Genomic DNA, 27,396 nt, shown 5'->3' on the forward strand with positions numbered 1-27,396 from the left:
ATGCTTAGAGTTTGGAAACCAAACAGATATTAAACTCTGGACTGGTATTTAATTCTGTGGTGTAACAGAACCAGACTAATCTGCTAACACAACTGGGCAGGGAAACCTTGTGTTTTGGGTAAAATAAAAATGTGATTTTTTTCCTCACTTATTTTATTTCTTTTTTTGCTTTTTTGAGACAGGGTTTCTCTGTGTAGCTTTGTTCCTTTCCTGGAACTCACTCGGTAGCCCAGGCTGGCCTCAAACTCACAGAGATCGGCCTGGCTCTGCCTCCCGAGTGTTGGGATTAAAGGCGTGTGCCACCACTGCCCAGCTATTTTATTTCTAATAAAAACACAAGAACATCTAACTACTACTGGCCAAAACATCTGTGAAAATCACTAGAGGCCAAATGAGATATGAGCAACACCAAATTTTCTCATGTTCATTTTTTTATATATATATCAAAGAGATTGCAGTGGGTGAGAGGAGAGATGGGGAGAATTCTGAAACCTTGTGATAAAAGTCTTCAAATAAGTGGCCAGAAAGACAGCTCAGCAGGTAAATAGGACCAGAATTCCGACCCCTGGCACCCAGGTAAAGCCGTCTGTAATCACAACAATCAAGCAGTGAGGCTTGAGGCAGAGACAGAAGAATTCCGTGAACCTGGCAGGCCAACCAGCCTGGCTTATGTAGCAGTGAATGAGAGACCCTGCTTCCAACACAGTGGAAGGTGAGGCCTGACATGAGGATGTCCTCTGACTTCTCTGTGTGTACTGTGGCCCACGCATGCCCACGTCGTCATACATAAACACACCCATACACACGCACCATATTTTTTATAAAGTCTTCACACGCAGTTGTCCCTCCCTAAACCGATGTTTGTGCGCCCACAGATTCAACCAACCATGGATTGAAAATACTTGGGGGGGGGGGAGTCTGGAGAGATGACTTAGCAGCTAAGAGCACTCACTGCTCTTCCAGAGGACCCACGTGGCAGCTCACAACTCTCTTTAACTCCGGGATCCAACACCCTGACACAGTCATACCTACAGGCAAAATTCCAATTAAAAAAGGAAGGAAGAAAATATTTGGGGAAAAAGGGTTGCACATGTCCTGAACACACACCACCCTTTACTTCTTAGATGTGTTGATTACACAATATAGCGTCACAGCTGTTTAGACATCTGTGTTAGTGCTGGGTATTAGAAGTAGTCTAGAATGTCTTATATGAGAGGCTTAAGCATCTTTAGGGTTCTGGAGCCTCTCCTCACTAATCCCAGGATGCACTGCGGTCTGTAGAGTTACCATCATTTCAGAAATCTGCTGTTTGCCTTTGCCACAAGACTATTTATTGTCTTGGGGGGGGGCAGAATCAGAGAACTTGACCAGTGAAATAGTTAACTGACCTTACCATTTTAAGTGCCACAGTGGTTCAACTCTAGCCATGGCTGGTAACATTTAGCACATCTCTCCTAATAATGGAGAATGAGTACAGGGCCCTGAACAGCGAGTTTGAATTCTAGTATCATCATTTGCTAACATGAATTGACAGAGTTACATAACGGCTCTGGGCTTGGTTTCCTCATCTGTAAAGAAGGGGTGGTAGAGGCCTCTGCTTTTCAATGTGGTTGTGAGGTTGTGTGTGTGTGTGTGTGTGTGTGTGTGTGTGTGTGTGTGTGTGTGTGTGTGTAAGGGGCAGAGGACAACCTCAGATGTCATCCTTAGGCACACCATTCCCCTCCTTAAAGAGGAGGCCTCTCACTCCCCTTGAGCTCACCAGGTAGGCTAGACTGGCTGGCCCCAAAGCGCTGGGGGTCCTCTTTCCTCTGACACACAGAGCTTTTTATGTGGGTCCTGGGGATCTGAGCTCAGATGCTCGGATCTGCACAGCAAGCATTTTACCCAGAGAGCCTCTCTCCAGCCCCGGTTGTGAGACTTAATAGCAATAATGGATGAAGGATGGTGAGGTCAGGGCTTATGCGGAACCCTCCAGGCAAGGTAACTATTTTCATTTCTGCCCCCCACTGGGACCCAAGCACTTGGGGCTGAGACCACTTCAGCAGATATCCCCAGCTCCTGGAGATTAGTGTTCAATAAGTATTTGTAGGCTGGCTGGATGAGCAAAATGAAAGGGTGGGTTAAAAAAAAAAAAAAAAAAAAAAAAAAAAAAAAAAAAAAAAAAACGTTTAAGAGAAACGAAATAGGTAATGTAGTGTCTACCTTCCTGGATAAGAAAGCTCAGAAAATCAAAATGACTGTCTGAGGTTGGTGTCAGGCGAGAACTATGACCAGGATGCGCATGGGACCCTCCCCCGCTAACCCCCCCCCCCATCACCAGCACCCTCCGTTGTAAACCTCTGGCCTTTGGCAGACTCCCGGGTTGCATTTTTCTGAGCTGTTGTCACGTAGTTTAGAAAACCGGAAACAATATTTGCCTCTGTTTTTATGGCCAGGGCTAATAGAGTAAAAAAAAAAAAAAGGCAACTTTTAAAATGTCTCATTTAAAGGGGCCATTAAAAAAAAAAAAGCAAAGAAAAAAAACCATAAATCCAGATCTCAAACATCTCCAGTTGAGACCACCCTTGGTCTGCGGCGCATAGCTTCAGAAAGTAAGACAGAAGCTTCTCGAAGTTTCTTTCTCTGGACGCCGGAAGTGTAGCTGCTGCTGCGTTGGTGGTGACTCACCATGGTTCCAGGCCTGGAGACAGAGCCTTCCTTATTTATTGTGCTCCTCTTTCGTTTACAAGGTCAGACTGGATGCTTTGGTTGTTTTCCCAGCATCGCTCTACTGACCGACTTCACTCTAATCCCCAGATGTCACTCAGATCAACTGGAGGCGGGTGGGGGCGGGGGCCCATCCGAGAGCCCCAGTGATTGCCTACGCCGTTGTTCTCGGCGGCAAATTAATTTGATGCTGTTATGTAAGTGTGATCGTCCCCTCTAATCACATCACAGGACTGAGAGCTGCCAGAAATAACAGAAGGGAACGTTCGAGATATCAAAGGGGAGCCACTAAAATAGATTGTTTATTTAGGTACCGAATTGAAACGCTATTATTGGGAGATGCAAAAACAACCCTCGCCACACTTTCCTCTCACACGTCCCTGCCTTCACATGCTGTGCCTCCAAGAGATCTGAAATCAGTGCTTCCGATGGAGTAGGAAGTGAGGGGAGCTGGGGTGTCTGGGTAGCGCTGGGTTCGTGGGTGTCTGCAATTTCTTTCTGTGCCTACCTTTTCTTTGACGCTTCCCTCTTGGTCCAAAGTTCTCTCTTTGTACCCACCTCAGTCTCTGTCTGGCTGTCCTTGAACTATCCCATAGCCTCCCCTGCTTCTGCCTTACTCTTCCAGCACGTCCAGCTGAGCTGCTCCTCCATCTCAAGCTACGGGTCGAAGGGAGGCTCAAAATGTATGGCTTCTCCCGCTTCTAAGGCATGCTGTGTTTCTGTTTCTCTTCCCCAGATTCTTATCCTCTTCCCTCTCGGACATGGAGTCCCAGTTAGGTGAAATATGGTTCTGGTCTTACCTTGGAGTGTGTATCTCAGCATGATCTACAATGTGTTGTGTGTTGAGAGTGGCGACTGGGAGGTTATAGTATGTGTATGTGTTTGTATGTGTGCACGCATGTACATGTGTGTGTAAGCCCAGGGATGGGGGCTGGAGGGGGGGCGTATGCATGTGGAGGCCAGAAGTCAACATCGGCGACTGTATTGATTGTTTCTTCACCTTATTTTTAAGACATAGTGTTTCATTTAACCTAGAGTTCACTGATTCAACGGGATTGTCTAGCCAGTGAACCCCAGGGGTCCTCTTATCGCTATCATCCCAGCCTTGGAGCTTGTAGCCCAATGCCATGGTGCCTGGCTTTTGTGTGGGTTCTGGACATCTGAACTCGGGTCTTCATGCTAGCGTAACAAGCTCTTACCCACTATGCCATTTTCCCCAGCCCTGAAAACCACTGGGGAAGTAGGCAGAGCCATTTGAACCATAGGTAGGCTTCAGGGAGGTGTGTCTTTGCCACGGGCAAGGTGGGGCTCTCATCCAAGGATCTACGGTATTCCCTTTGTTTCTTCTCCGTGCTGACCACTGCCTGGCCAGAGACATGAGGTATAGAAACAGGGACCACATCCAGGAGAGAACATAGGAGGCTTGAGTCTTTGCTTGTCACACATGGGTGGCTTTGTTTATGGGCTTAGATGGCATTGCCCACAGGACATAGATGGCAAAAGGTGGGATCCATGCAATCCAGAGTGTCAGCAGAGCCCCCGCCCCCAAACAATGGCTGTGGTTCTCAATTCTTCTCTCCTTTGCCTTCCATGGACGAGATACAAAATGTCTTCAAATAAAATAAGGAAAATGATTTCTAAACTAATTTTCTGAATGCCAATTCCGATGAGATAGATAGCTACCCACAGGACTCTGGCACTCTTACCCCTCACCTCTTTCTGGTACATAGAGATAGTCTCTCTAAGTGACTGCTACCTCTGATGGGATGTGAACCTAGCTTTGGTCACCAGATCCCAGTAGGGCTGAGTAATTCCATGCAATCAGGTCAAACACTATGTTTGTAAGACTACATTGAAAATACTTAGAATATTTTTTTCTAAAGAAAATGATCTGGATAATTATTTTCCATGCACTGATCTTTCTGCACAGTCTTTTCAAGCTATGAATTCTGGCTAGCTTGTTGATTCCTGGTACAATAGAACTACTGGTCGAAGAGACTAGTGTCCATGTGTTTCATGAGCCCTTCTTTTCTCTGGGGTAGGCACAGCCCGGGATGCTCGGCTTTGGAGTCAGACTGTGTCCATCTTTAGCTGTGTGACAAGCTATTTAACCTTCTTTGAACTGTAAGTCTGTCATCTCTAAGTGGAGTTGACAATGGTATCTATCCGTAGGCATATTGTAGGGACATTTTGAACCAAGGAATATAAAATGTTTGGCAAATAGAAAAGGCTTGATTAGTGTTGCATATTGTCTTTGGTGATTGCTATTATTTAAGTCTTCAGACACCTAGAATCACAGAACAGAGTTTCATTATCAGATTGCCGGAGCACAGAAGAGTATCTATCTGTATCACCAAGTACTCTGACATATTTATCTGGGTAATTCTAGTCTACACCACCTGTATCCTGCAAACTTCCACCCATTATGGCAAAGGTTACATAAATTGGTTAGCCACTCTGATTTTCTTCTCTTAACTAGTACAAAAATAGCCTTTACATTAGCCTCTGAAAATAGCTGAGTTCAATATTTGGCTGTATTTCTTAACTCCTCCCCATCACAGAGTATTAGTTAGAAAAAAAAGCCAGCATTCACAGAAATCTCATTAGTTCACATTTCATTGCTGCTTATGGCAATTTGTGGCAATTTGATCTTGCCCAGGCTGTGTTAACGTTTACATCCATGTTTTATAGATATAATTTACAAGAAGAATTAATGGTGCAAACGAGATTGTAGGAAACACACTCAACGTTTTAAGGACAGCAAATATTTTCATGAAAGAAATGGTCTATGACATCGACTGTATGTGAAAATAAAGGTTATCATTCACTAGAGCTGTAGCTCTGTGAAGAAAGATCCTGAGGGATGTGGCTCCTGAAACTGTATCCAACTGAAAGAATCATGGGCAGAAAATTTCAGGAACCTGGAACTACATACACTCCACAGCTTCTAAGCCAGGGTTTCTTGGAGTTACCCATAGGGATGTGCGTTTTTACAAGCTCTTTGAGTAATTCTTATGTTTACTAAAGGTTAATAATTGTTTCCTTTTTTCCAGTGCTGGGAATCCAGCCTGGGACTTTCTACATACTAGATAAGTATTCTACCACTGACTAACTACCCCCAGCCCCTAAAGCTTAAAAATAGTCACTAACCAGGGTATGGTAATACATACTTGTAATTTGGCCACTCAAGAGCGTGAGGCAAGAAGATTGCTATGAGTTCAAGACCAGCCTGAGCTACATAGTGAGTACTAAGACTGCCAGGGCAACATAGTGAGACCATATATATAAAATATAGATCATATATATGATACATATAATATACATTACTCATTATTTCTAATATTTATATTATATAATATACATATTTTATATATTATATATTTCATATATATATATGTATATATGTATGTGTAATATATATATATATCAGAAAAACAGAGTATTGACAACGGCTTAGGGCTTGGTTAAAGTGACCCAGGAGTGTTTCAGCAGATAACCAGAATTCTCTTGTGATGGAAATTGCAAGTGACTCCTCTGCAAAATCAAAGGAATCCCCTTTCTAATCTTGCCCCACTGAAACCTGCCCCCCCCCCCACTTCCTCAACTGCTTCCTGGATTACAACCCCTCAGCACTCAGAAATCCTTACAGCCTAAAGTCATGATTGTGAAGCTGGGAACTAAAGGGTACTGAGCAAAGAAAGGAAGCAACCTGAGACCCTCAAAGGCCTGAGAACAGAACTGTTCCTGCTGACTTCATCTCTGGAGCAGGCTGGTCTAAGGGATGGGTCAGGAGCCCAATTATACTGTTTTAGTTTTATTTCCATGGCTGTGATAAAACAGTCTGGCAAAAAGCAACTTAGGGGGCAAAGAGGTTTGTTTCTGCTCACAGTCCTAGCCTGTCATTATAGAGAAGTCAAGGCAGAAACTTCAAACAGCCAGTCACATCGTACCCATGGTTAAGATCAGAGAATAATGAATGTACGCTTGCTCACTTGTTTGTGCTCAGATGAATTCCTTCATTCTCATACAGTTCCAAAACCCCTTCCTAGGGAATGGTGCCACTCATAACTGGTCTAAACATGCCCATAGGCCAACTCAGTGTAGACAATCCATTATTAGGACTGTCTTCCCATGTTATGTCAAGTTGCCAATTAAAGTTAAACATCACATATAGAAGCAAGGCTCAGGTCTTTGGACTCATTCCCTATGTCTGAAGATAATAACTTAAACATCCTTGTCTTCAAGACTTTTTAGGCTGAGCATCCTTTATCTGAAATACTTGGGACCATAAGTGTTTCAGCCTTCAAAGTTTTTAATATTTGAGGACAACTGTATGAACATCACCAATTGAATATCCCTAATCTGAAAAATCCAAACTCCAGAATACACTAAAATCTAGAAGCCTTTGAATGTCCTATAAATGCTCAGACAGTTTTAGGTGACCAAACCTTTCACATTTGGGGATTTCTGATCAGAGGTGCTCAAGATCTGCTAACTGTACGTGTTTTTAGGGGTTTCCCATCTATTTCCACATGCTCTATACTTGTGCAGACACCCCATTTCATCCCATCACTTGCATAGACACACTTCAAGCCAGGCTCTTCCTCAAAAGCAGATTCTCTGCCCTTCCTTTCTAATGGCAAGGCCTATGCATCGAGCACAATGCTGACCCAGAAGTTCACTGACGCTACTGTTTCCCAGAGATTAAGACTAGAGGTGAGCAAGTTTGCTTGTAACAAAAGCACAGACTCTTGGCTATTTGCAACGTTTTAAACTTTAACAAGTGGGCAATGCAATATAAATGATGCTTTAAAAATTTATGCGTTGGGCGGGAATCTATATTAATTATAAAACAAAAGGCCAAGTCCTGGAAACAAAGAAGATGATTTTTTTTTGTTGTTGTTGTTCTTGGGTTGCTTTACTGAGAATCAGGTCCCTAAAGAGGAGGTGTGAAACAATAAAGCCCGCTTGCTTGATTTGAGGCTTGCTGGGAGCTGGGACAGTTCTTCCAGGAGCTTGCCAGGACCCATTTGCAGATTCTACTCTGTGGCGCTTACCTATGTCCCTGAGAAGTCACTTGCTCTGTGTCTGAACAGAGCAACCTCTTCTTGTACACATAGTCATTCTTTTGGCTCAAATGCTGAGTGAAGCCCACCTGTTCCAAAGTCGTCAGGTGGAGGAGGCAACCTAAACCACAGGGAGTTTATAAAGTGTCTCTGGCAGGCGACTGGGACATCTTCAACATTTTTTTTTTCATATATTAAAATATTTGTAGTGATTGGGGGTGTAGCTCAGCAATAGAATCCTTCTTAGCAAGGATTCTTCTTAGTCAAGACTCTAGATAATACCCATAGTGGAGGGCCTGGGGGCGTGCATTTATGTACAGTCAAGACTCTAGATTATACCCATAGTGGAGGGTCTGGGGGTGTGCATTTCTGTACAGTCAAGACTCTAGATTATACCCATAGCAGTGGGGCTGGGGGTGTGCATTTCTATACTTACCAGGTCAAATAAAGTAAACAACACTTTTAAGAATATATATGGGCTGGTAAGATGACTTGGTGGATAAAAGTGCCTGCTGCCAAGCCTGATGACCTGAGCACAGTATCTGGGAGCCACAGGGTAGTAGAAGGGGAGGATCAGGCTCCTGCAAGTTATCCTCTGACCTCCACCTGTATGATGTGTGAATACACACATACACCACACCACACACACACATACACCACACCACACACACACACACACACACACACACACACACACACACACACACACACACTTTAAAATGTAGTAAACCTTCTCCTTTATCTTTGGTCTAGTTTCATTTGCTCAACCCTCCACCACAGAGAGAAACAGGCTATTTGTACACGCTATCTCTCAGGGACTTTTCCGATGCTTCTTTGAAGCTGATGGATAAGGAATGTTGAACATCTCATCTTCCAATTAAAAATATCTCCCTCACGAACTTGCCTTGAATCCAAGGATTCCAGCTTTTTATTTTTCACTCTCCTTTGGGGTTTAAAGCATTGCTGTTATCTGGAAGACAGGCCATAGTTAGCTCTTTTCTCCTTACAGAAATTACTTTATTGGTTTCTTAGGGATAAAAAGTCATTGGTAAGTTTTAGTTCAAGCTTGAGAATCTAGGGGCTGGAGAGATGGCTCAGGGGGTAAGCAGCACTTGCTCAGCATGCATGAGGACCCAAGTTCATATTCCAGCCTCCAGGTACAAAAAATAAAAATTAAAAATTAAATTTAAAAAATAAACAAACACTCAAGAGCCTATAACGTTAGCATTGAGCGCTGGAGACAGATGGATTTCAATAACTCTCTGGCCAAGCAGCCTGGCTGAAACTTAACTTCCTATTCTGTGGGAGCCCCTGTGGGAAGTGGTAGAGGAAGATATCTGACATCCTACTCTGATCTCTGCATGAGCACACACAGGTGGGTGTATCCACACACTCATAGGCATGCAGCACACACAATCACATACATGTTTAACATGTTTTGATTATCCCTTTTGTTTGAGATTATAATATAATGACATCATTTTCCCCTTCCTTTCAAACTTTCCCATATACCCTTCCTTGCTCTCCTTCAAATTCATGCCCTCTTTTTTCCATTCATTGTTGTTACATGCATATATATATATATATATATATATATATATATATATATATATATGTCGATACATATATATTCCTAAATATAACATACTAAGTCTTAAAATGTTTAAAAAAGAGAGAAACCTAGTAAGCCTGGGATGCTGCTGAGTTTTAATACTGAGTCCCTCTTCCTATTGAAGAGAGAAGGATGAAAATCAGTGAACAGTGGGCTCTGAGGACCCATGGGAGCCAGTTCACAGTATGTTCAAGGTTGATACTGTCAGGAATCTGTGAGTTGGTACTTACTGCTTCATTCAGAGTAATTCTAGTAATTCTGTATGGGATTCCAGCTCATCCTTAGTGGACCCTAGGTTCCCGAGTTCTAGGGTTTAACTAAAAAGTGGGCAATGTCAAGTATAAATTAAAAATCTAAATTATTAATGGAGAGTACTTAGCTCAGTCTAGGTAAAATGCTTGCCATGCCAGCTTGAGGACCCGGGTTCTGTCCCCAGAACTCGTGGGTTTTTGTCTTGTTTGTTTTTGTTTTTTAAAGCTGGACTTAGTGATACATACTGATATAATCTTAGCAATAGGGAGGCAGCAAAAGGAAGATGTCTGGAGCTTGCTGGCCAGCCACGTTGCTTAATTAGCAAGTTCCAGACCAGTGAGAGACCCTGTCTCAGAATGCAAGGCAGTAAGGATCAACACTGTGATTACCTTCTGGTAGCCACATACATGTGCCCACACATGCACCCACACATAGGAAGCCACACATGCATGAAAAAAATAATAAAATAAAAAAGATCTGCATTATTTTCCAGATCACCGAGAGTAAGATATTTTTATCACCCTATGTTTGAGGTGGTACTAAGTATCCAGTTAATCATTCCTCCTCTGTATCATCTTCGCTGCCAACTCTTGGCTTAGCAGGCATCCTTGCCCAGCAAATCCAAGGCCAGAGTTTTTTTCTTCAGAGAAGTCAGTGGACGCTTCTATCTCCTGGATTTTCTCTTTCAGGAAGTTTCTGTTTTGTCTCTGGCCAGGCAAGCAAGAGTCTGGATCTTCGATTGTGGGTACTTTCAGGTCAGAGCACTTTCTCTCTTGCTCTTTCCAATTTTTAACTGTGTTTACACAGGGAATTCTGAAGGCATCATGTATGGCTCTTGAGTCTCTTAAATCCACTCCACCCACAGCACAGTCAGAACCTGTGGCCATTGGCTTGGTCGCTTGGGCAGGGCACACCCAGTGTGTTCAGAATCTGACAGTCAGGAACTGGGCAGTGAGCTGGAAAATCAAGCTTCCATTCATTAAAGGAAAAAAAAGAAAGAAAGAAAAAAAAAAAAACATCCCACGTGGTCCACCACTCCTGACAGTTGCCAACCTATAGTTTTCCAGCTGGGTTTTGACTTAACACCTTTTGAGTTGCTGGCTTCCAAGGGGATGTATTTATATGCTTTTCAAATCTGACTTTTGGATTTTAAAAAAATGGAGCCCATGGGACTGTGTTGGACACATACTTATAAATCCATGAAGGCTTAGCCTACAGAAGCCACAGGAAATACTATGATATTTTGGAAAAGGTCAAGTTTCATAGATTCTGTGAGGCACTCAGCAGGTTGTAATTATTTCTTTTATTTAAAAGCCCTCCAGATATTCTATTTTTTTCCAGAGGGTCTGCAATTGAGGGTAATGCACATTTTTTTCATACTGTACATTCTTTTTGGCTGAGTGCTGGAAATACACAGGAAATCAAGTGGCTTCGGAGGACCCAGCAGAAGCCAGGCCAAGCCGTGAAGTCATTGGAGCAGAATGGGAAGTCTCCAGGTCTGCAGCAGCAGGTCTTGACCACCTCTGCCCGGGACTTATTTTTACAACGAGGGTAAAAAAATGAAGCAGGTGAACGAGCACACTGATCGGTTGTGTTTCAACAGAAACCAAATGTCACAGTGTCCGCAGGCGGGGCTCGGCAGCTGGAACTGCTCAGGAGGTTTAGACGCAGGCCGACAAGACAGATGTCCTGAGGCGGCCAGGAAAGTGGGAAGCAGTTGCCTGCATCTCCATTCAAGTTCCTGGTGCTGCGCTGGACTCAGCTTTTGCTGGCCTGGCACAGGGTGAGGGCAGAGCTGGCCATGCCAAGGCCAAAGAAAGCAGGCTGGTTCCCTTGTTTCCCAGACTCTGAGCTGTCTGTTAGGAAAGTCTGTGATGAAGACTCTTGCCTCAGACAGAAAGAGAGAGAGAGAGAGAGAGAGAGAGAGAGAGAGAGAGAGAGAGAGAGAGAGAGAGAGAATGCCAGAACAAAAGACTTTTAGTCTCAGCTACTTAAACCAAAAGGAAAGACTATATCCTGTACCAAGAAGCAGACAACTGCCCAACTTCCTTCTCATAGGTCCTGGAAAGGGCCGTGTCTACAGGAAGAGAACTCTGAAGACCCTCACATGTTCTCGGGTCTTCCCTTACCCTCACCTCTGTGAGGGAAGAAGGTTCTGGTGCTGGAAACTCCACAAATCTGAGTGTCCAGGCCCTGCACTCCTCACTCCCCGGTTCCGATTCTTCTGGGGCTGTCTCGGGCTCAGTAGGGTTAATGTTGGGCTACAGAGGAAAGGAGATCAGCCAGCGTGAATGAAGCACTCCTAGGAAGAGTCACAAGATGGCCTTTCACAAAGAACTGTCCAGTGAAATGAAAGCCAGCTAGTGAAGTCACCCCAGCACAGGGCGCGGTGGCTGGGCATTGGCCAGACTCTGGGGAACCGTGGCCTGCACCCATCACACTCTCCAGCATTTCCATGGAATCAGCTCTGGGTGACGTGAGGTGAGGAAGTTGTCGTGTTCCCAGTAGGCTTCCCGGGACTGAATTTATTTCTCCTCTGGCTCCCAACTCAGAGAACATGGCAGGAAGGACAGAGGAGAGACAGTGTTAGCCCCAGGCGGGATCAGTCTAGAGGCCTGCAAGCCACCAGTTAGAACAGTGGCCGTGAGCACCAGAATGTCGTGCAGCAGAGGAGGCCATAGAGGTCACAATGTGTGTGTGTGTGTGTGTTGGGGGGGGGGGGACGGCTCTGCATGGTTCCTCAAGCTCTTATGTCACCTGAGCCTCAGGGAGGTCCAAGGTTCAGGCAGATGTTGTCACTATTGTCTCCAGTTTACTCATGAGCACATGCTCTGAGCCGCACAGCAGGTAAGAGGGAGGGGGGGTCTCCAATTCAACAATTGAACTTCCTGATTCAGAGCTGTTTGATCTATGATAAGATAACTTCCTGAACATCGTTAAACGGGCTATGTAGACATGGGTCCCTAATTTCCAGAAACTGAGAGCCCACAGCAAGCACACAGGCGCTGGCATGTCCCCTGTATTAAATGGAGCTGTTAGGCTGCAACGATAACTCAGTTGGTAGAGAGCTAACTTGCCCAGCATACACAAAGGCTGCATCACACAAACCGGGTGCGGTGGTACGTGCTTGTGATCCCAGCACTGTTGGGAGATGGAGGCAGGAGGATCAGAAGTTCAAGGTCATCTTCAACTGCATAGCAGATTTAAAGCTAGTTTGGCTACATGAGACCCTGTCTCAACAATAAAAACAGCTGCTTTGTATCTCCAGAATTCACACAGTTGTCCCTTCCAAAGGAAAACACATTCAACTCCAGAAACACTGACAAGCAGTTTCTGTCTTTTGTCGGTCCTCAGAAAATGTCCACTGAAGAGTTCCATCTCCACCTTCCAGCAGGTTCTCTGAAAGATCTCTTTTTCGGTCTCTTGGGCAACCACCCAACATACTGCAGCCTTGATTATGCCCCACCTCTTTTCAGACCTAGTGCCCCCTAGATTTTCCTCACCTAGTCCTTATCTTCCAGATTTAGTATTTCGCCTCCTATGAATCTGGAATTTTCTTTTTTTTTTTTTTTTTTTTTTGGTTTTTCGAGACAGGGTTTTTCTGTGTAGCTTTGCGCCTTTCCTGGAACTCACTTTGGAGACCAGGCTGGCCTCGAACTCACATAGATCCGCCTGGCTCTGCCTCCCGAGTGCTGGGATTAAAGGCGTGCGCCACCACCGCCCGGCTGAATCTGGAATTTTCTATGTAAACCTATCAAGTGGGTTTGGTTTCTTCATTCTCCTCTATTCCCCCAATACTCTGCTCTGGTTGGGATTCTAAGGCCCAGGATCAGATAGAACTAATGCCATATTTGTCCCAGTGGGGAGGACACATAGAGAAGCTACTCATGGGTATATGACAGAAGGAACACACGTACACACACCCTGCCGCCCAGGTTCACAACAAAGCAGTAATACAGAAGTTACTCCTGGCAAACACTTATACCCAATCTGGGGCTGGACTTGAACCTGTGCCATGTGGACATAGGGAGGCAGATTGGCTTACCACACCTTTGCTACACATTTGTCATCCTCGACCACTGCCTCATGCTAATGGCCCAGCCTCTCTTGAGATCATTAGTGTCTACGGTGAATCGATAATGAACCTGGACTTCATTTCCCACTTCAAGTATAAAGGATATTTTCTTAGTCCAGCTTAAGGTTTCCCCTGCGTGGCAAACATGATCCTTCATGGGAGGGATGCAAGCTGCACCAGCAGGTGACAAGCTGCCCTCTCTTCTCCACAGGAGTGTGGTTCTGTTTCAATTTCCCCAGAATCGCACAGTCAACATCAGGCGAGAGTCCGTGCATTTACACAAGAAACTGTGCCACGCGTGACAACTCTGTTTCTGAACACCCATGTTCCTTCTGCAGTATGCATGTGTAACATGCACTAGCAAGAGCCTACGGGTCCGCCAGTGGTGGATGGACAGAGAAATGCCATGCATGCACAGAGGGAAATACGGTGTATATATATCCGATTACCCTAAACAGGGATTCCTGCCACTCGCAACAATGTGCGTGAACCTGGGAGACTGTTTTAAAGGAAATAAGAGGCGCAGAAAGACAGCTAGCCTGTGACCTCATATATATTTGGAACTTCAAAGAGTCATGCTCCTAGAAGCGAAGACAAACATGGCGTTCCCATAGGGGTTCAGGGTCTCCACCCTCAGGCAGGGCAGCCAGACTGCTATCGGAATTACGGGGCACTGTTGAGCCCTTATCCCAGTGTTCCCCATGTCACTGGAAGTTTCTGGCCTGGCGGGGAACCTGAGCTGCTGCTTTCTTGAGCTTTTGTGTCCCACGTGTGTGACTTGCCTGTGGTCAGTGTTGTGTCTGATGGGTCAGTGAAGACATTTGGAAAGGATTTTGAGGTCTTCCCGGGCTGTTCATTCTAAACCACCAGTTGCCCTATCCAAGCAAGAAACCCAGGACTTGTGGGGTTGTTTTTTTTTTTTTAATTGCTGGATACCATGTAGGAAGTGAGGGTGAGCTGGAGGTGCAGCCTAGACTGTCTGTCCTGCTGCTTTCTCACCTGCTGCACGATCGCTCGCTCTGTCACGTGGGTAGGTTCTGCAGGGAGCAGTCTGGTCACCAGGATCATGCTGACACCTTCCATCTGCTCACCAAACCACATCTCTGACATAGAAGCTCTTCTTAGGGTAGGATAGTTAAGGGTCTGGGAGATGCCCAGTCCATGAAGGGTCTGCAGACATGAGGACTGAGGTTTGGATCCCCAGCACTCACATGAAAACCTGGGTGTGGTGGCATGAATCTGTAAGCCTAGTGCACTGAGGAGGCAGAGACAGGAGGATCCTTGGAGCTCCCTGGCCAGCTAGTCTGGCCAAGTCATGAACTCCGGGTTGAGTGAGTCTCAAAACATAAAGTGGAGACTGATAGAAGAAGGCACTCAGCATCGCTCCCTAGCCTCCACGTGTATGCACACACAGCCACATGTATGCACACACACAGCCACATACTCAGGCATACACCACCAGCATCACTCCCAAGCAGATATTAAATTTGTTTGCAAGTACACAGTTTAATGCAATCCATCCCTTCAGCTTGCACATATACTTAGAAATGCCATTTGATTTTTCAGCTAACAGAAACCTAAGGCACAGGCGCCCAGTATATCACTGCTCTAACTTATTGTCATTAATGCTGAGAGAAGAACTCTTGCCCGGGTGGTTTCCACTGGCCCTCCGCAGGTACACCCTGGAAGCCAGGGCTTATTTACCCCTGCCTGCTCCCAGACAGCAGTCTCACGGACAATCAGCTTTCCCCACAGCTTGACTGCCATTGTGACTGCTGCCTTTAACATCTTAGCCTCGTGTTCACATGTAGGACTCTGAATGGCTTGGCCAGACCAGACGGTGTGTCTGCAAATGAACCAAAGTGCTTGCAATTTAAAAGGCCAGGCAATGTTCACAGACTGTCCTCACCTCTCACTCTGTGGGTTCCCTCGGGCTGTGGCACTTTTATTCAGCTGGTTTTTGTTTTTTTGTTTTGGCTTGGTTTTTTACTCATTTATTTGTTTTGTTTATATGAGGTGATCTTTTTGTTTGTTTGTTTGCTTTTTTTGCCTTCTGAACTTGGGTGCAGTGGGGGAAAACATTGTTTGGGTTTAGAGGCTCCTTTGGGAATGAAAGTATTGAGCCAGGGACTGAGATGGAATTCAGGGGCCTTTGTTGCACTGACTGATAGTACCTTGAAAAAAAAAATTAAAGCCAGAAAAAGGAGACTGGTAATCTCAGGTGTCTCTTTTGGTTTCTCCTGCTTTCTTTCTCTCTGGTCCAATAAAGGAGAGAGGAGTCAGGTGAGGTGAGAAGCGGCTGTTGGGAGACACGGACAGATTTCGATCCTCCCACTGTGTGTTTTATCATCACTAGGGGAAAGAAGGAGAGCTAGAGAGGGGAAGAAAAGTTAACACAGAGAAGAAAGTGGAAGAGATGGAGTAAAAGGGGGACGGACACCTTTTCCTTAGTTCCGGGGAGGGCTTGGGAGGAAGTGGAAGCAGATAATCAATCAGGATGGAATGTGTAGACAGAGTGGGACCTGGGACGGGTTTGCTCAGGGCCAGTGTTCTTTGTTTGTTGGTTTTTGTTTTTTTGAGACAGGGTTTCTCTGTGTAGCCCTGGCTGTCCTAGAACCCACTCTGTAGACCAGGCTGGCCTCAAACTCACGGAGATCTGCCTGCCTCTGCCTCCTGAGTGCTGGGATTAAAGGCATGTGCTAACACTGCCTGGCTCAGGACCAATGATCTTGTTGTTCCTGCTTAAAGTAGGGAAGTTAACTTTCCCCCGGGCTTGAATTGTCTGGTAGTAAATCTTCCATGAGGTGTGCGTGAATAGTCAAGCCTTTTCTGTAGCAAACACAAAAAGAAATAGATTTCCCTTTTCCCATCACCTCCCTGCCTTTACCTCATACCTCCTGCTCCTTAAGACACCAGACTTCCCTGCCACTTGCAGAATCCTAGAAGAGGCTTCACAGGGGCAAGCTATCCATTAGGCTCAGACCCGGGGTCCAGTTATGTCCCCCAATAGATATGCAAGCATTCTGATCCCCAATACCTCAGGATATGACTGTATTTAGAACAAGGTCACTTAGCACAAAGAGTTATGTAAAAATGAGGTTAGACCATAGTAAGGTGGGCCCTCATCACTAGAGAAAGGGGGTATCTCAGGACAGACATGCATGTAGGAAGAATGCAGCACCAAGTTTAGAGTTTAGAGTTCAGCTTCCACTGCTCAAGAACTCAAAAAACTTAGAACAGAAGCCTCCCAGATGCCTCCCAAGAGAGCATGGCTTCACCATGATGTCGCCTTGGACCTGCAGCCTAGATATGTGCAGAGGAGATACACTTTCGTTATTTAAGATGCCTGGCCTGAGGTACATTGTTACGGGGACCCTGAAAAATGCAGTACCTTTAAGGGGCCCACCGAACTGTTTGATTTGAAATCTGAAGGGAAAGTGGCTATGACAATAGAACTCAGCCTGAGTTCTGTTTGTATAGAAATTCACCGATAAAATGATGTGTGCATGTGTGTGTGCGTGTGTGTGCATGTGCGTGTGTGTGAGTGAAGACCAGAAGCCAAACTTGGGTAGCATTCCTCTAGTACTGTCTACCTTGTTTTTTTTGTGAGACAGGGTCTCTCGTGGACCTGGAGTTCAAGAAGTAGGGTAGGCTGGCTGGTCAGGGAACCCCAAGAACCTCTCTGTCTTCACCTCCCCAGTATTGGGACTCCCAGCATGCACCATAATGGCCAGCTATGTTCCATGGTTCAGGCCCTCCTGCTTGCATGGCAAGCATTGTGCCGGCTGAACCATCTCTACAATCCCTACAAACGCAGTCAGAAAATGTTTTTGTAATAAAGGAGTAAGAGGCTTGTGAATACAGAAGTGTCCTGGGCCCCCCAAATCTGTGATGCATCCCTGAAGCACTGAATTAATTTAGGAAAGGTGGAAGGTCTTAGAACCTGTGGTTAAGGAGGGAATCAGCCTAGGCATCTAAAGAATAGCAAAGAGACCATCCTCTGGCCAGGCTAATCCTCATCCTTCCTTTCTAAGAGTCGTTTTGAATTTGGTTTCTGAAAGGGGGGCAGTCCCAGAACATCTCCATCTGACCCTTATAAAGCCCTAAACTTTTTTTTTTGAGTTATGTTTTAAATTTTATTTTGTTGGGAGATTGACCCCAAGTAACACAGAGCATGTGTGGAGGTCAGAAGACAGCGTGCAGGAGTCAGCTCTCTCCTTCCACCCTGTGGGGCCGGGAGACTGAACTCAGGTCATCAGGCTCGGCAGCAACTGCCTTTACCCGCTGAGCCATCTCGCCAGCCCTGATACTCTGATCTTGCTGAAGCACAGAATCCATCATGGCCTCAGTTTTTCCCATGAGGAACTGTCTGCTCCCCTAAAATGAAAAGGTAGAGCTTGAAACTAGGTCTGTGTTCCCTCACCCATCTCCCAGGAGGTCTTCCTGCCCGGCTGTCATTCCCCCTTCACTTTCAAAGGATGCATGACTTATTGACGACCCAATCTGGTAGAAATAATATGTGCTGCACTTGCACTTGTAACCGTTATACTCGGTGAAAACCCATCAAAATGGACCTGCTGGAATCCTCATGGAAGGCAACAACTCTGGGCAGATTTACTAATTAGGACTTGACCTTGTGTAGTGCTAAATCAACTAGCCCAATCCCCAGGAGCCCCTTGTCCTGTCCAGTAGACAGAACAAGCTGACAAACTGCAATAAACAGAAGGTCAAGGTCAAATTCACAGTTGACTCTAAATCACTATCAAGAACGAGATCCAGTGGAGGGCTTGTTACAGAGCCAAACTTCCAGGTTCTGTAGATGGGGTGGGGGTAGGGGGTCCAGGTGCTGCTGGGCCCGGGTCTGCCCTCTGAGGACTCTTAGTCTGGATCTTGACTTTGAATTGGTCTTTGTTGCTGATGTTCTGCAATTTTAACAGTTGCTGAACAGGGGAATGGGCCCGGAAATTACGGAGCAGCAGAAGACACTGCCATCATCTCTGAAGGCCTCTTCAATCTGGTTACAAGAATATGCCCCAGTAAGGACAACAGGATTGAGCGTCCCATTGTTTTTATCACTCACCAAACACATTCCCCCTACAAACGGAGTTTGGCACAAAGCTCTGGATAAAGGCCCTGCAAGAGTTTAGGTTTCACAGTGCACTGATGTGGTGAGACATTTAGGAAAGGCTGCAGAAAATGGGGTCCAAAATGACCCCCAAAAGGAGGAGGAGAGATTAATAAAGGCATTTTACTAATGCAAGATTTCTGTAGCCTGCCTTGATGTCTCACTAGCGTACAGCTTCACACATGAATGCCTGCCCTGTGTAAGGTTTTGTGCTTGGCAAGGAGAAAGGATGCTGAGGTGGTTTACCTAGGAGAGCTCATCGCTGATGAGGGGTGGAAGTGAGTCACAAATCACTATATTACATGACAGACAGAGTCACAGAACCAAACTCACCTTAAAGTCCTTATTTACAATATCCTGTCCTTATGAGCGGTACAGCACCTCCCCCAGGCTCAGAGCCTCATGGGATCTGCCCCAGCCCTAGCTGCGTCCTTAAGTAAAGGACAAGCAAGATAATAAGGAGGAGTCAGCCATGCCAAGACAGGCACTGTTCTTTCGGGAAGCGTGTGGATACTTATGACCTCCCGAGTTTAGAACTGAGGATGGAGAGTGGACTTGAGATTGACGGCTGAGTCACTCTGTGTCTCTCTAATGGTGGATTGTTCTTCCTAAGTGAGACTTGGCTACTTCCCAGAACTTTATCCCCAAAACACTGCTGCTTGAACCCATGGTGTCCCTAGGAGTGTGTTTTCTACCAAAACCACCTCGTGACATTTTTACCCACTGGAGCCAAGCTCATTTCTTCTGTGGTTTCTTCTGCCACATTGGGCTACACATTACCCTCTCTAGACATAAGCATTTTGGTCCCAAAGCTCTGTTTATCATGTCTCTTCCGGCTGTGAGAGTATGAGTCTAAATCACTATTAAAAGTATTTGTGTTGTTTAGCTTTGTTTTTTTCCTCTCTCTCTCTCCCCTCACCTTAAGATGCTTAGCATCCTTCTAAAGATGGTGGGGCTCTCAGTAGTGGGACTGGTTTTATTTTAATTAAATAGCATTCATTTCCATCCCTAAGTAGCAAATTGGGTGAGGGGAGTGGGTATCGGTCTCACGTGCTTTCCCAGGGCACAGATTAGAAGGATGGCTGCCACAGATTTAATAACACCTGCTGGCCCTGCTCTTTTTAAAAGAGCTGCAAAAATAGTGTTTGACAATATTATATAAAATCAACCTTTTACAAAGTGAGCTATGTTTAGTGAGGGGTCAGAGGATGCTTTGTTCGGAATGTCTTGTCACAGATGTCTTTTATCACAAGCAACAAATCTTTCTGTGTTGGTGAACATCTCTGAGGCAGATGCCCTGTGACCCAGGGTGGAGGTTTATCCTTTGTTCTGTGATATATTTGCCTTCTCTCCAGTTGCAGGCTCAGTGACTCAGCGTCTTTCTTGCCTCTGAAGAGATGGCAAGGGCTGTTGTTTTTCTCTCTGATGCTTTCCACCTCAGAGCTCTGCTTTTGTAAACTGCCTTAGCCTTGCATGGATAAGGTGCCCACCTTAAATAACACCGTTAAATAACTCCCTTTTATACCCAACTGTGCTGCCTATGGTTGTCTGCATGCCAGGTCTGTGTGTTCACAGCAGAGACAATGAAACAATAACGGCAAAGTAGAAACAAACATCTGACTGATGTGTTAGCAAATGCAAGAATACATCTTAGTTAGCCATGGGCAGAAGTGTCACAGAGGTTTCTGGTCCTATCTGTCACCTCAAAGAGACTAGACAATTACCGGGACATTATAGGCAGTACTGAATGGTCTTTAGGAAGAGTGGACTGGACCTGCCTGTAGCATATTACTAAGGCATGGGGATATTTCTCAAATTGTGGACATCTACTTTTTTTTTTGAAGTGTTTGAAAATGGAGACAGCGATGTTCAGTGCAAGATGAAGTCAGGATCCAGTGAGCACCAGCCATGGGACCATCCTGTCTGTGCCTCTCCTGTGAGCACAGACCAGCACTCAGCCCCTCAGACTGAAAACCTTGCTTCTGCACTTCACAGAGGTGAGGACAGCCTCAAAACCCCCAAGGTGCCAACACTGATGTATAAAACCAGAACACTCCCGTGCTTGCTTAAGAAGAGAGTGCTTTCCAGCTGTTTCTTTAGGGGAATTCCAGATGTGGCAATTGGCTAGTGTCTAGGGAAGTAATTCTCAACCTTTATCAGAGGTCAGACTCACTTGAGAGAGCGAGTTCACAGACAAATTGCTGGGCCCCCACCCCTAGGTCTCTGATTAGGGACCCAAGTTTGAGTTTCTAGCAAATTTCCCAGGTAGCACTGAGACTGCAGGTTTGAAGATCACTCTTGGAGAACCTTGGTTTAGGGGCCATGGTTCACAGACTATAGCTGGAAGTCAACGCTAAGACTCAGGCTTAGCCGCAGTTATTCATCTCAGGGACGGGGACGCACTGAATGGCTAACAAGCCTGCTCCATGGCCATCCCATGCTCTTTCTTCTCATCATCTGCTTCTCCTTTGCTCTTTTCTTTCCTCCCTCACTCCCATCCATGTGCAGATAACTGAGTGTGCACAAACTAGTTAACTTCCTGGCCATTGGGAATAGTGGATTCGACCCCAGGCCTCCTAAATCTCTAGAGAGACTGCTCACGTGTGTCCCTGTGGGCCTCCTTTCCATCTGCCTTCATGGCCAGACTTCATTCACACACCCTTGATTTTTTTTTTAATGTATTTGTAAATTTAGGCAGATTCCAACTGAATTTTGCTTCTAGAAGATTCTGTAAGGTGTCTGCATAGATCGGCTTTTCAGATGTTCATCTTTTTTCCTGGTTACTACTCATTCTTTGGGGGTACCCTCAGTAAACCCCCAACACCAGCAACGTTGCTATTTTCATTTTAGTTAAAAATCTGAAGAGCTATGATCTGTGTTAGTTCCCTCAAGTTTCACAGCAGGACTACTTTCTTGCTTGTGTTTTAGTGGCCACATAGGCACCACCCTACTTGCCATGGGGACTTAGCTAGGACTGACAATTGTTCCCTCGCTTTCTTCTTTTTCTCTCAATACAGCCCCTGTTTATGGTTACCACCGTTGGCAATCTCAGGAATGCAAAGAAATCACCCCAAGAAGGCAAGGTGGGGGAGACTGAGGAAGAGGGGGTTGCAGGGGACTTTGACTAATGCATTTCCTTATTTAGCTCTATTTCCAAGTTTAGGGAGCTCATAAGAAGCATAATTGAGTCTACTGTTTATAAAAGTCCTGAGCCACAATTCCTCTAGAGGAGCCGGCTAATACCATCTAGGCAATAAAGAGGCCAGCAGAGGAGCAGGTGTGAGCTTATTTGCCACACAGTCCCCAGGGCCTAGTGTTTATGAGACTGTCCCTTTAGACAAAGGAGATTTCTATCAAATGCAGGCCGTTTTTGTTTAGGATAGTAAGAGTGCAGAGGGAGAGGGTCTGCTTCTTTGGGAATTGATAGTAAGGAAGTGTTGTGTGAGAGAGAGTGTACCTACTCATATGGACAGGATGCACATGTATGTACAGGTATGCATACATGCATGCCTGTAAATGTGGATGTGTATAAGTGTTCATGTATAAGGTGCATAAGAATGGGGAGGGGGTAAGTGATGGGAATATGTGGGTTTAAGGGGGGGAGAAAGATGGAACAGAAATGTACCCTCAGATTAGAGGTATTGGCTCACTCTCAGCCTTCTCCTGGAAGTTAAACCCACCTGACTAAATGAGATTAAGGCTGTGGTGGTGGTAGTGTGTATGTGTGTGTGGGGGGGTGTGTGTGTGTACGTGAGTGTTTTCATTTCCTTGATTTTTCTAAGGAATATACCTTTAACACTGAAACTCTTCTAAACTTTCTGAAACAAGCTGTTAAGTTCTCTAGTGAGTTGAGGGCCCAGGAGGCTGGCTGCTTGCTGAGAATTGCCACAGGGAGGAATAATCTTGAACCAGTTTCTATACTGCCCCATCCCTCTGCCACCTCTCGGGGACTTGGAAGATGCTGGCTCACCCTCACCTACCCTCTGCCCTGCCAGCATAGATAAATGAACATCTTAAAGCTCACATCCTTTTCCTGTTGGAATCTGTCTTCCTTGATATTTGCTGCACTTTATGTTGTAGGCTGAGAATGGGAGCTCATACGAATAATCCCAGCACTTAGGAAGCCAAGGATAGCCTGGGCCACATAGTGAGTAACAAAGGCCTGTCTTGGACACTGTATATAAGACCCTGCCAAACACATATGCACACACACACACACACACACACACACACACACAATCAAACCAACCAAACAAAAACTGCATATGATACTTTTTTCAACTCCTTTGGATGCTCCCTCACACTCTGGGGAAGCAAAGCCTTCATTTACCTCCTAAGAGCTTCTCATTGGGTGTGGAAGGATCCTAGTGCAATGGCTTAGAGGGACCGCCCTTTTTCCCTGGGTTGTGGCCTCCTCGGCTGACACTTGGCTGGAAAAGAACCCAGACAGCAAATTTAGGCTTATGCAATTCAAATTGACTTGTGAAATTCAAACTTATAGTTGGTAATAATGGTCTTGGTGACTCTGAAACCAAATGACAAGCTGGATCTCACCAACTATGGTCAATTGGTGGTGATTGCCTGGAGTGCTGAGTGTAGAAGAAATCAGAGGACAAGTCCTGGTTCAATGGGAAAGAGTAAGTGGTGTCTACCCTATCAGGGGTGGAGGAATGGCTGTGCCTGCGCTAATCTGCCTCCACTGGAGTCTAAGGAAAGAAACCATCTACCTTAGAAGAAAGGACAGAAAATAGGAAGAGTTAGACAGCACTCACGTGGTAGAGAGCTTGTCTAGCATATAACAAGCCCTGGGTTCAACTGTCTGCTCTGCAGACTGACCATGATGACACACATCCTGTAATCCCAGCATTCTGGAGGTAGAGACAGGAGGATCAGAAGTTCAAGGTTATCCTTGGCTACATAGGGAGCTGAGGGCAATCTGGGATACAAAACAAATATATATATTTTACTCATCTGAAGTTAGAATTTGCTCTTAGCCATTGGTACCATTTCCAGGCAGATGATTTTTCAGCAACCTGGAACCCCAACTTATTTTCTTCTGGGTTCTCCCCTCAGCATAGTTTCTCTGCGCCTGTCTGAGGCCTCTCCCAACAGGAACACTCACTATGCTCCCTTCAAATCATATTTTCTGGGAAAGGCAGCATCCACCAAAGTTGTTGCTTATTCCTAGAACATCTGTTTAAGGAGAATATCTAGGTGGTGGAATGGGCTTCTGCTGTTGAAACCGGAAGCCTGGAGCCTGCCTGGACCTTTTCTTGTCAGCTGCTCACGTGCCCACATTCCCCATTGCTTAGCAAGCCTGGCTTTCTCTACTTGCTGGAGCCTCAGTATATGTCACATTTTTAGCAAGACACATCTGGGCAGCCAACGGGCTGTGGCAGGAGGATCATGAACTCAATGCTAGTCTGGGCCACAGGGACTTCAAGACCAGTCTGGACAGGCAACTTAGGGGTTTTAGTGACATAACAATTCAGATTATAATATTCCTTTCTGTTTCTTCTATGTTCAGCAGTTAAAAAGTAGCATACAGAGATTGTATAGAATATTGTCAAAGAAAAACACAAGTGAATGCATGCACATATACATAATGAAGAAGATATTTGAAACTTTAAAAGTAGCCTAGAAGTTTGATTTAAAAGTTCACCTTGCAAGAGACAAGAGAAAGGAGATGTAGGAGAAATAAAAGATTTCTGGGGTTTGGTGTGTGTACTATGCACATCTTTTATTATTATTTTATTATTATTATTGACAGCTAGCACCTATTACATTTACATTTAAGGAGAGAATAGTTTGCATAAATTAAAAGATAACCACAAAATAGTTCAATCCTTGAAAGGTTAAGACCATTGAACCATATTAAGATATTTAGAGGCAAATGGCATTTTAAAATTTTATTGCATGTGTATAAGTCTTTGTCTACATGTATGTAAGTGCAACGCACGCATTCAGTGCCCCAGGAGATCAGAAGAGGATGTTGGATCTCCTGGAACTGGAGTTACAGGAGATTATGATTCACCATGTAGATGCTGGGAACTGAACCCTCATCCTCTGTAAGAGTAATAAGTGCTCTTAACCACTGAGCCATCTCCCCAGCCCTGGGAACAACATTTCTTATGGTCAGAGGATCCAGCTGCTAACAGACATCCCAGGAGTCCTGTAGGCACTTGGGTCATGCACCATCTTCTATTGCAGAGAAAGACCTTGCAGCAACTTCCACTTCAGGCCCCATTCCATGTCAACTCACATGAAACCAGTGGCATGAAAAGTGCTCCTTTCTGGTTTTATTTTTTCTAGTGGGATGAGAAATAAATAAAAATATAATATATATGATTTTATGTATTCATATATAACAATATATACCATATATAATCATACATTATATTTAATTATATACTGTATTATTATTATATATATGCATGATGTATATAATATATAACTAAGAAATTATGTGTATAATATATGAATAGATACAATATAAGCTAAATATAAACATATATATAATAAATATACATATAAAGGTCATACAGTGGCCACTCTGATTCAGTGTTGCTCATACTGCTGTTTCTTGATGTCACAAGAAGAGAGGAAATCTAGTCATTTTTATTTAAATGTTGAAACTAAATCTAGTGTTAACATCTGGTTTTAAAGAAAAGGGGTAAGGTGTTAGAAAATCCTGCCCCTCGGCCCACAGGATGGCTCAGTGGGTAAGGGTGCTTGCTACCAGGCCCAATGACCTGAATTTAATCCTTGGGACTCACATGATGGAAAGAACTAACTCCTGATAAATTGTGTCCTGACCTCCAGACACGCACAGCAGCATGTATACATATACACTTCCATGGGTGCCTGCACACACATGCACATAACCACACACAAACAACACATACACATAATTAAAATAATAAAATAAATATTAAAACTTTTAGCTTTGCCCAGCTCCTTAGAGCTTTGAACTGTGTATTACAGGCTCACAACACTGTCAGACGGCCACTGTTGAATTTTACCAAGAAGTTGTAGGCCCAATATCTAAATGAGCTTGCCCACCTTTACTGTAGGGAGTGACCAATGTGGGACTCCTACCCAGGACTCCTGACTCCAGCTTGTTTGGTTAAAGACTCATCCCCCAATAGACCCCACTGCAGTATATAGGAATGGAGGATAAAGTCTTTCCATGTAACAGCACACCTCCTCATGGCATTGACGGGCACTAGCTCCTTATGGCATCGACTGGCACTTCCTTGAAGTAGTGTTCTGATGGGACAGAAAAATCAAGAGTGAGCTAGAGTAGGGGGTGGAGAAATCTGAGAGGGAAGTAGAGTCAGAAGCTAGAATCTTCCAGACTCTTCTCTCTTTCAGTGTGTTGGCTTCCAACTCCTGCTGTGCTGACAACCCTTAGCCCAGAGGGAAAGCCCCAACCAAAGGGAGCTGTCTGTATCCCACACAGGCAGCTAGCAAGTGCTGGCTCTGTTCACACGGCATCGTTCAAGGAGAGACCTCAGGGAGCCACTTTCTCACTTTGTGAGTGGTTTTCAATCTACTCCTTGCTTACGGATTGCACTCTAATTACATACCATTGTCAGTCTGGAAGTTTCTTGAGGGCAAGGTCTGTGCCAGCCTCCTCTCCAGGGGTGAATGACAATAGTGTTTCACATATAGTTGCATTAATGGATGAATTAGAAGAGTTAGCACAGCTTTTTAACTTTCTCTTTAGCAAACTGTACTTCGTAAATGCATTGTGTGTCTCTACATGTCTTGGGTGAGGTGATTTATTTAGCAGTGGTATTTTAAATTGTGCAAATGAACCAACATCCTGTGTTTGTGAGTATTAATGAGATGTGACTTTCTGGTCAAGCAAATGAATCATTTAATAAGAACAATTAGTCCTTACAAAAACCAGGGCAGTAAAGGTCCTACTATGTATTGCCTAGTCCAAGTTGGGTGAGCACATTGCCAAGTCTTAACTCATGTGACTGAATGAGAGAGTATTTGTCTCTGGATTACAGATTCTGCTTTTTAAAGTAAGAAAGGAAGCATCTTTTTATCTTGCCACATTCTCCATAAAAAAATAATCACCCGATGGGACATAGAAATGAGGTCTGAGTTGCAATAGCATGCAAGCGAAAATGGAAAAATTCCTTTGGCATTTGCTCTTTTGATCCGGAGGAAAACCGCTGGCTGGGGTGCTCAGATAGCCTTGGCTCCCCTCACCCAAGTGAAGTGGGGGCTGTAGCCGCTGTGAATAGACTGTCCTTTCAAAGCTGTGACTTTGGAGGGAGGGGATAAGCCCAGGTCTAAGAGTGCAGGCTTGGGGGACAGATGCCCCCCGGGGCACACCCACCTTGAATGTCACCAGTGACCTGCACCTCTCCTAGAGTTTCACTTGGCAGGCAGGGCCACCATTGAGACTATCTCCCCGGGGATCTCGTGGGATCAGAGATGCAGCTCTTTCTCTTACAGGTGGGATAAGAGCGATGTCAGGTTCATGTGAGGACAGGGGTGGATTGTTTTCACTTTCAGGCCACTGAGGAAGAAAGAAAAAGTC

At 45.0% G+C, this 27,396-nt stretch overlaps 1 protein-coding gene across 3 annotated transcripts in view; it reads left to right on the forward strand.

Annotated features, from left to right (window-relative positions):
• Rora (RAR related orphan receptor A) overlaps positions 1-27,396 on the forward strand; it is a 735,488-nt gene that overhangs the window by 467,952 nt on the left and 240,140 nt on the right. For 2 of the 3 annotated variants that reach the window (XM_076576581.1, XM_076576582.1), the window contains exon 1: positions 20,701-20,833. The exons of the other annotated variant lie outside the window; for it this stretch is intronic. In XM_076576581.1, coding sequence (XP_076432696.1) covers positions 20,716-20,833 — 118 coding nt within the window. In that variant the 5' untranslated portion in view covers positions 20,701-20,715. Of the gene's footprint in view, positions 1-20,700; positions 20,834-27,396 lie in introns of those variants that run through there. 3 annotated transcript variants of the gene reach the window in all.

The sequence above is a fragment of the Peromyscus maniculatus genome, chromosome 7, assembly GCF_049852395.1.
Source record: "Peromyscus maniculatus bairdii isolate BWxNUB_F1_BW_parent chromosome 7, HU_Pman_BW_mat_3.1, whole genome shotgun sequence".
NCBI classification, from domain to species: Eukaryota; Metazoa; Chordata; class Mammalia; order Rodentia; family Cricetidae; genus Peromyscus; species Peromyscus maniculatus.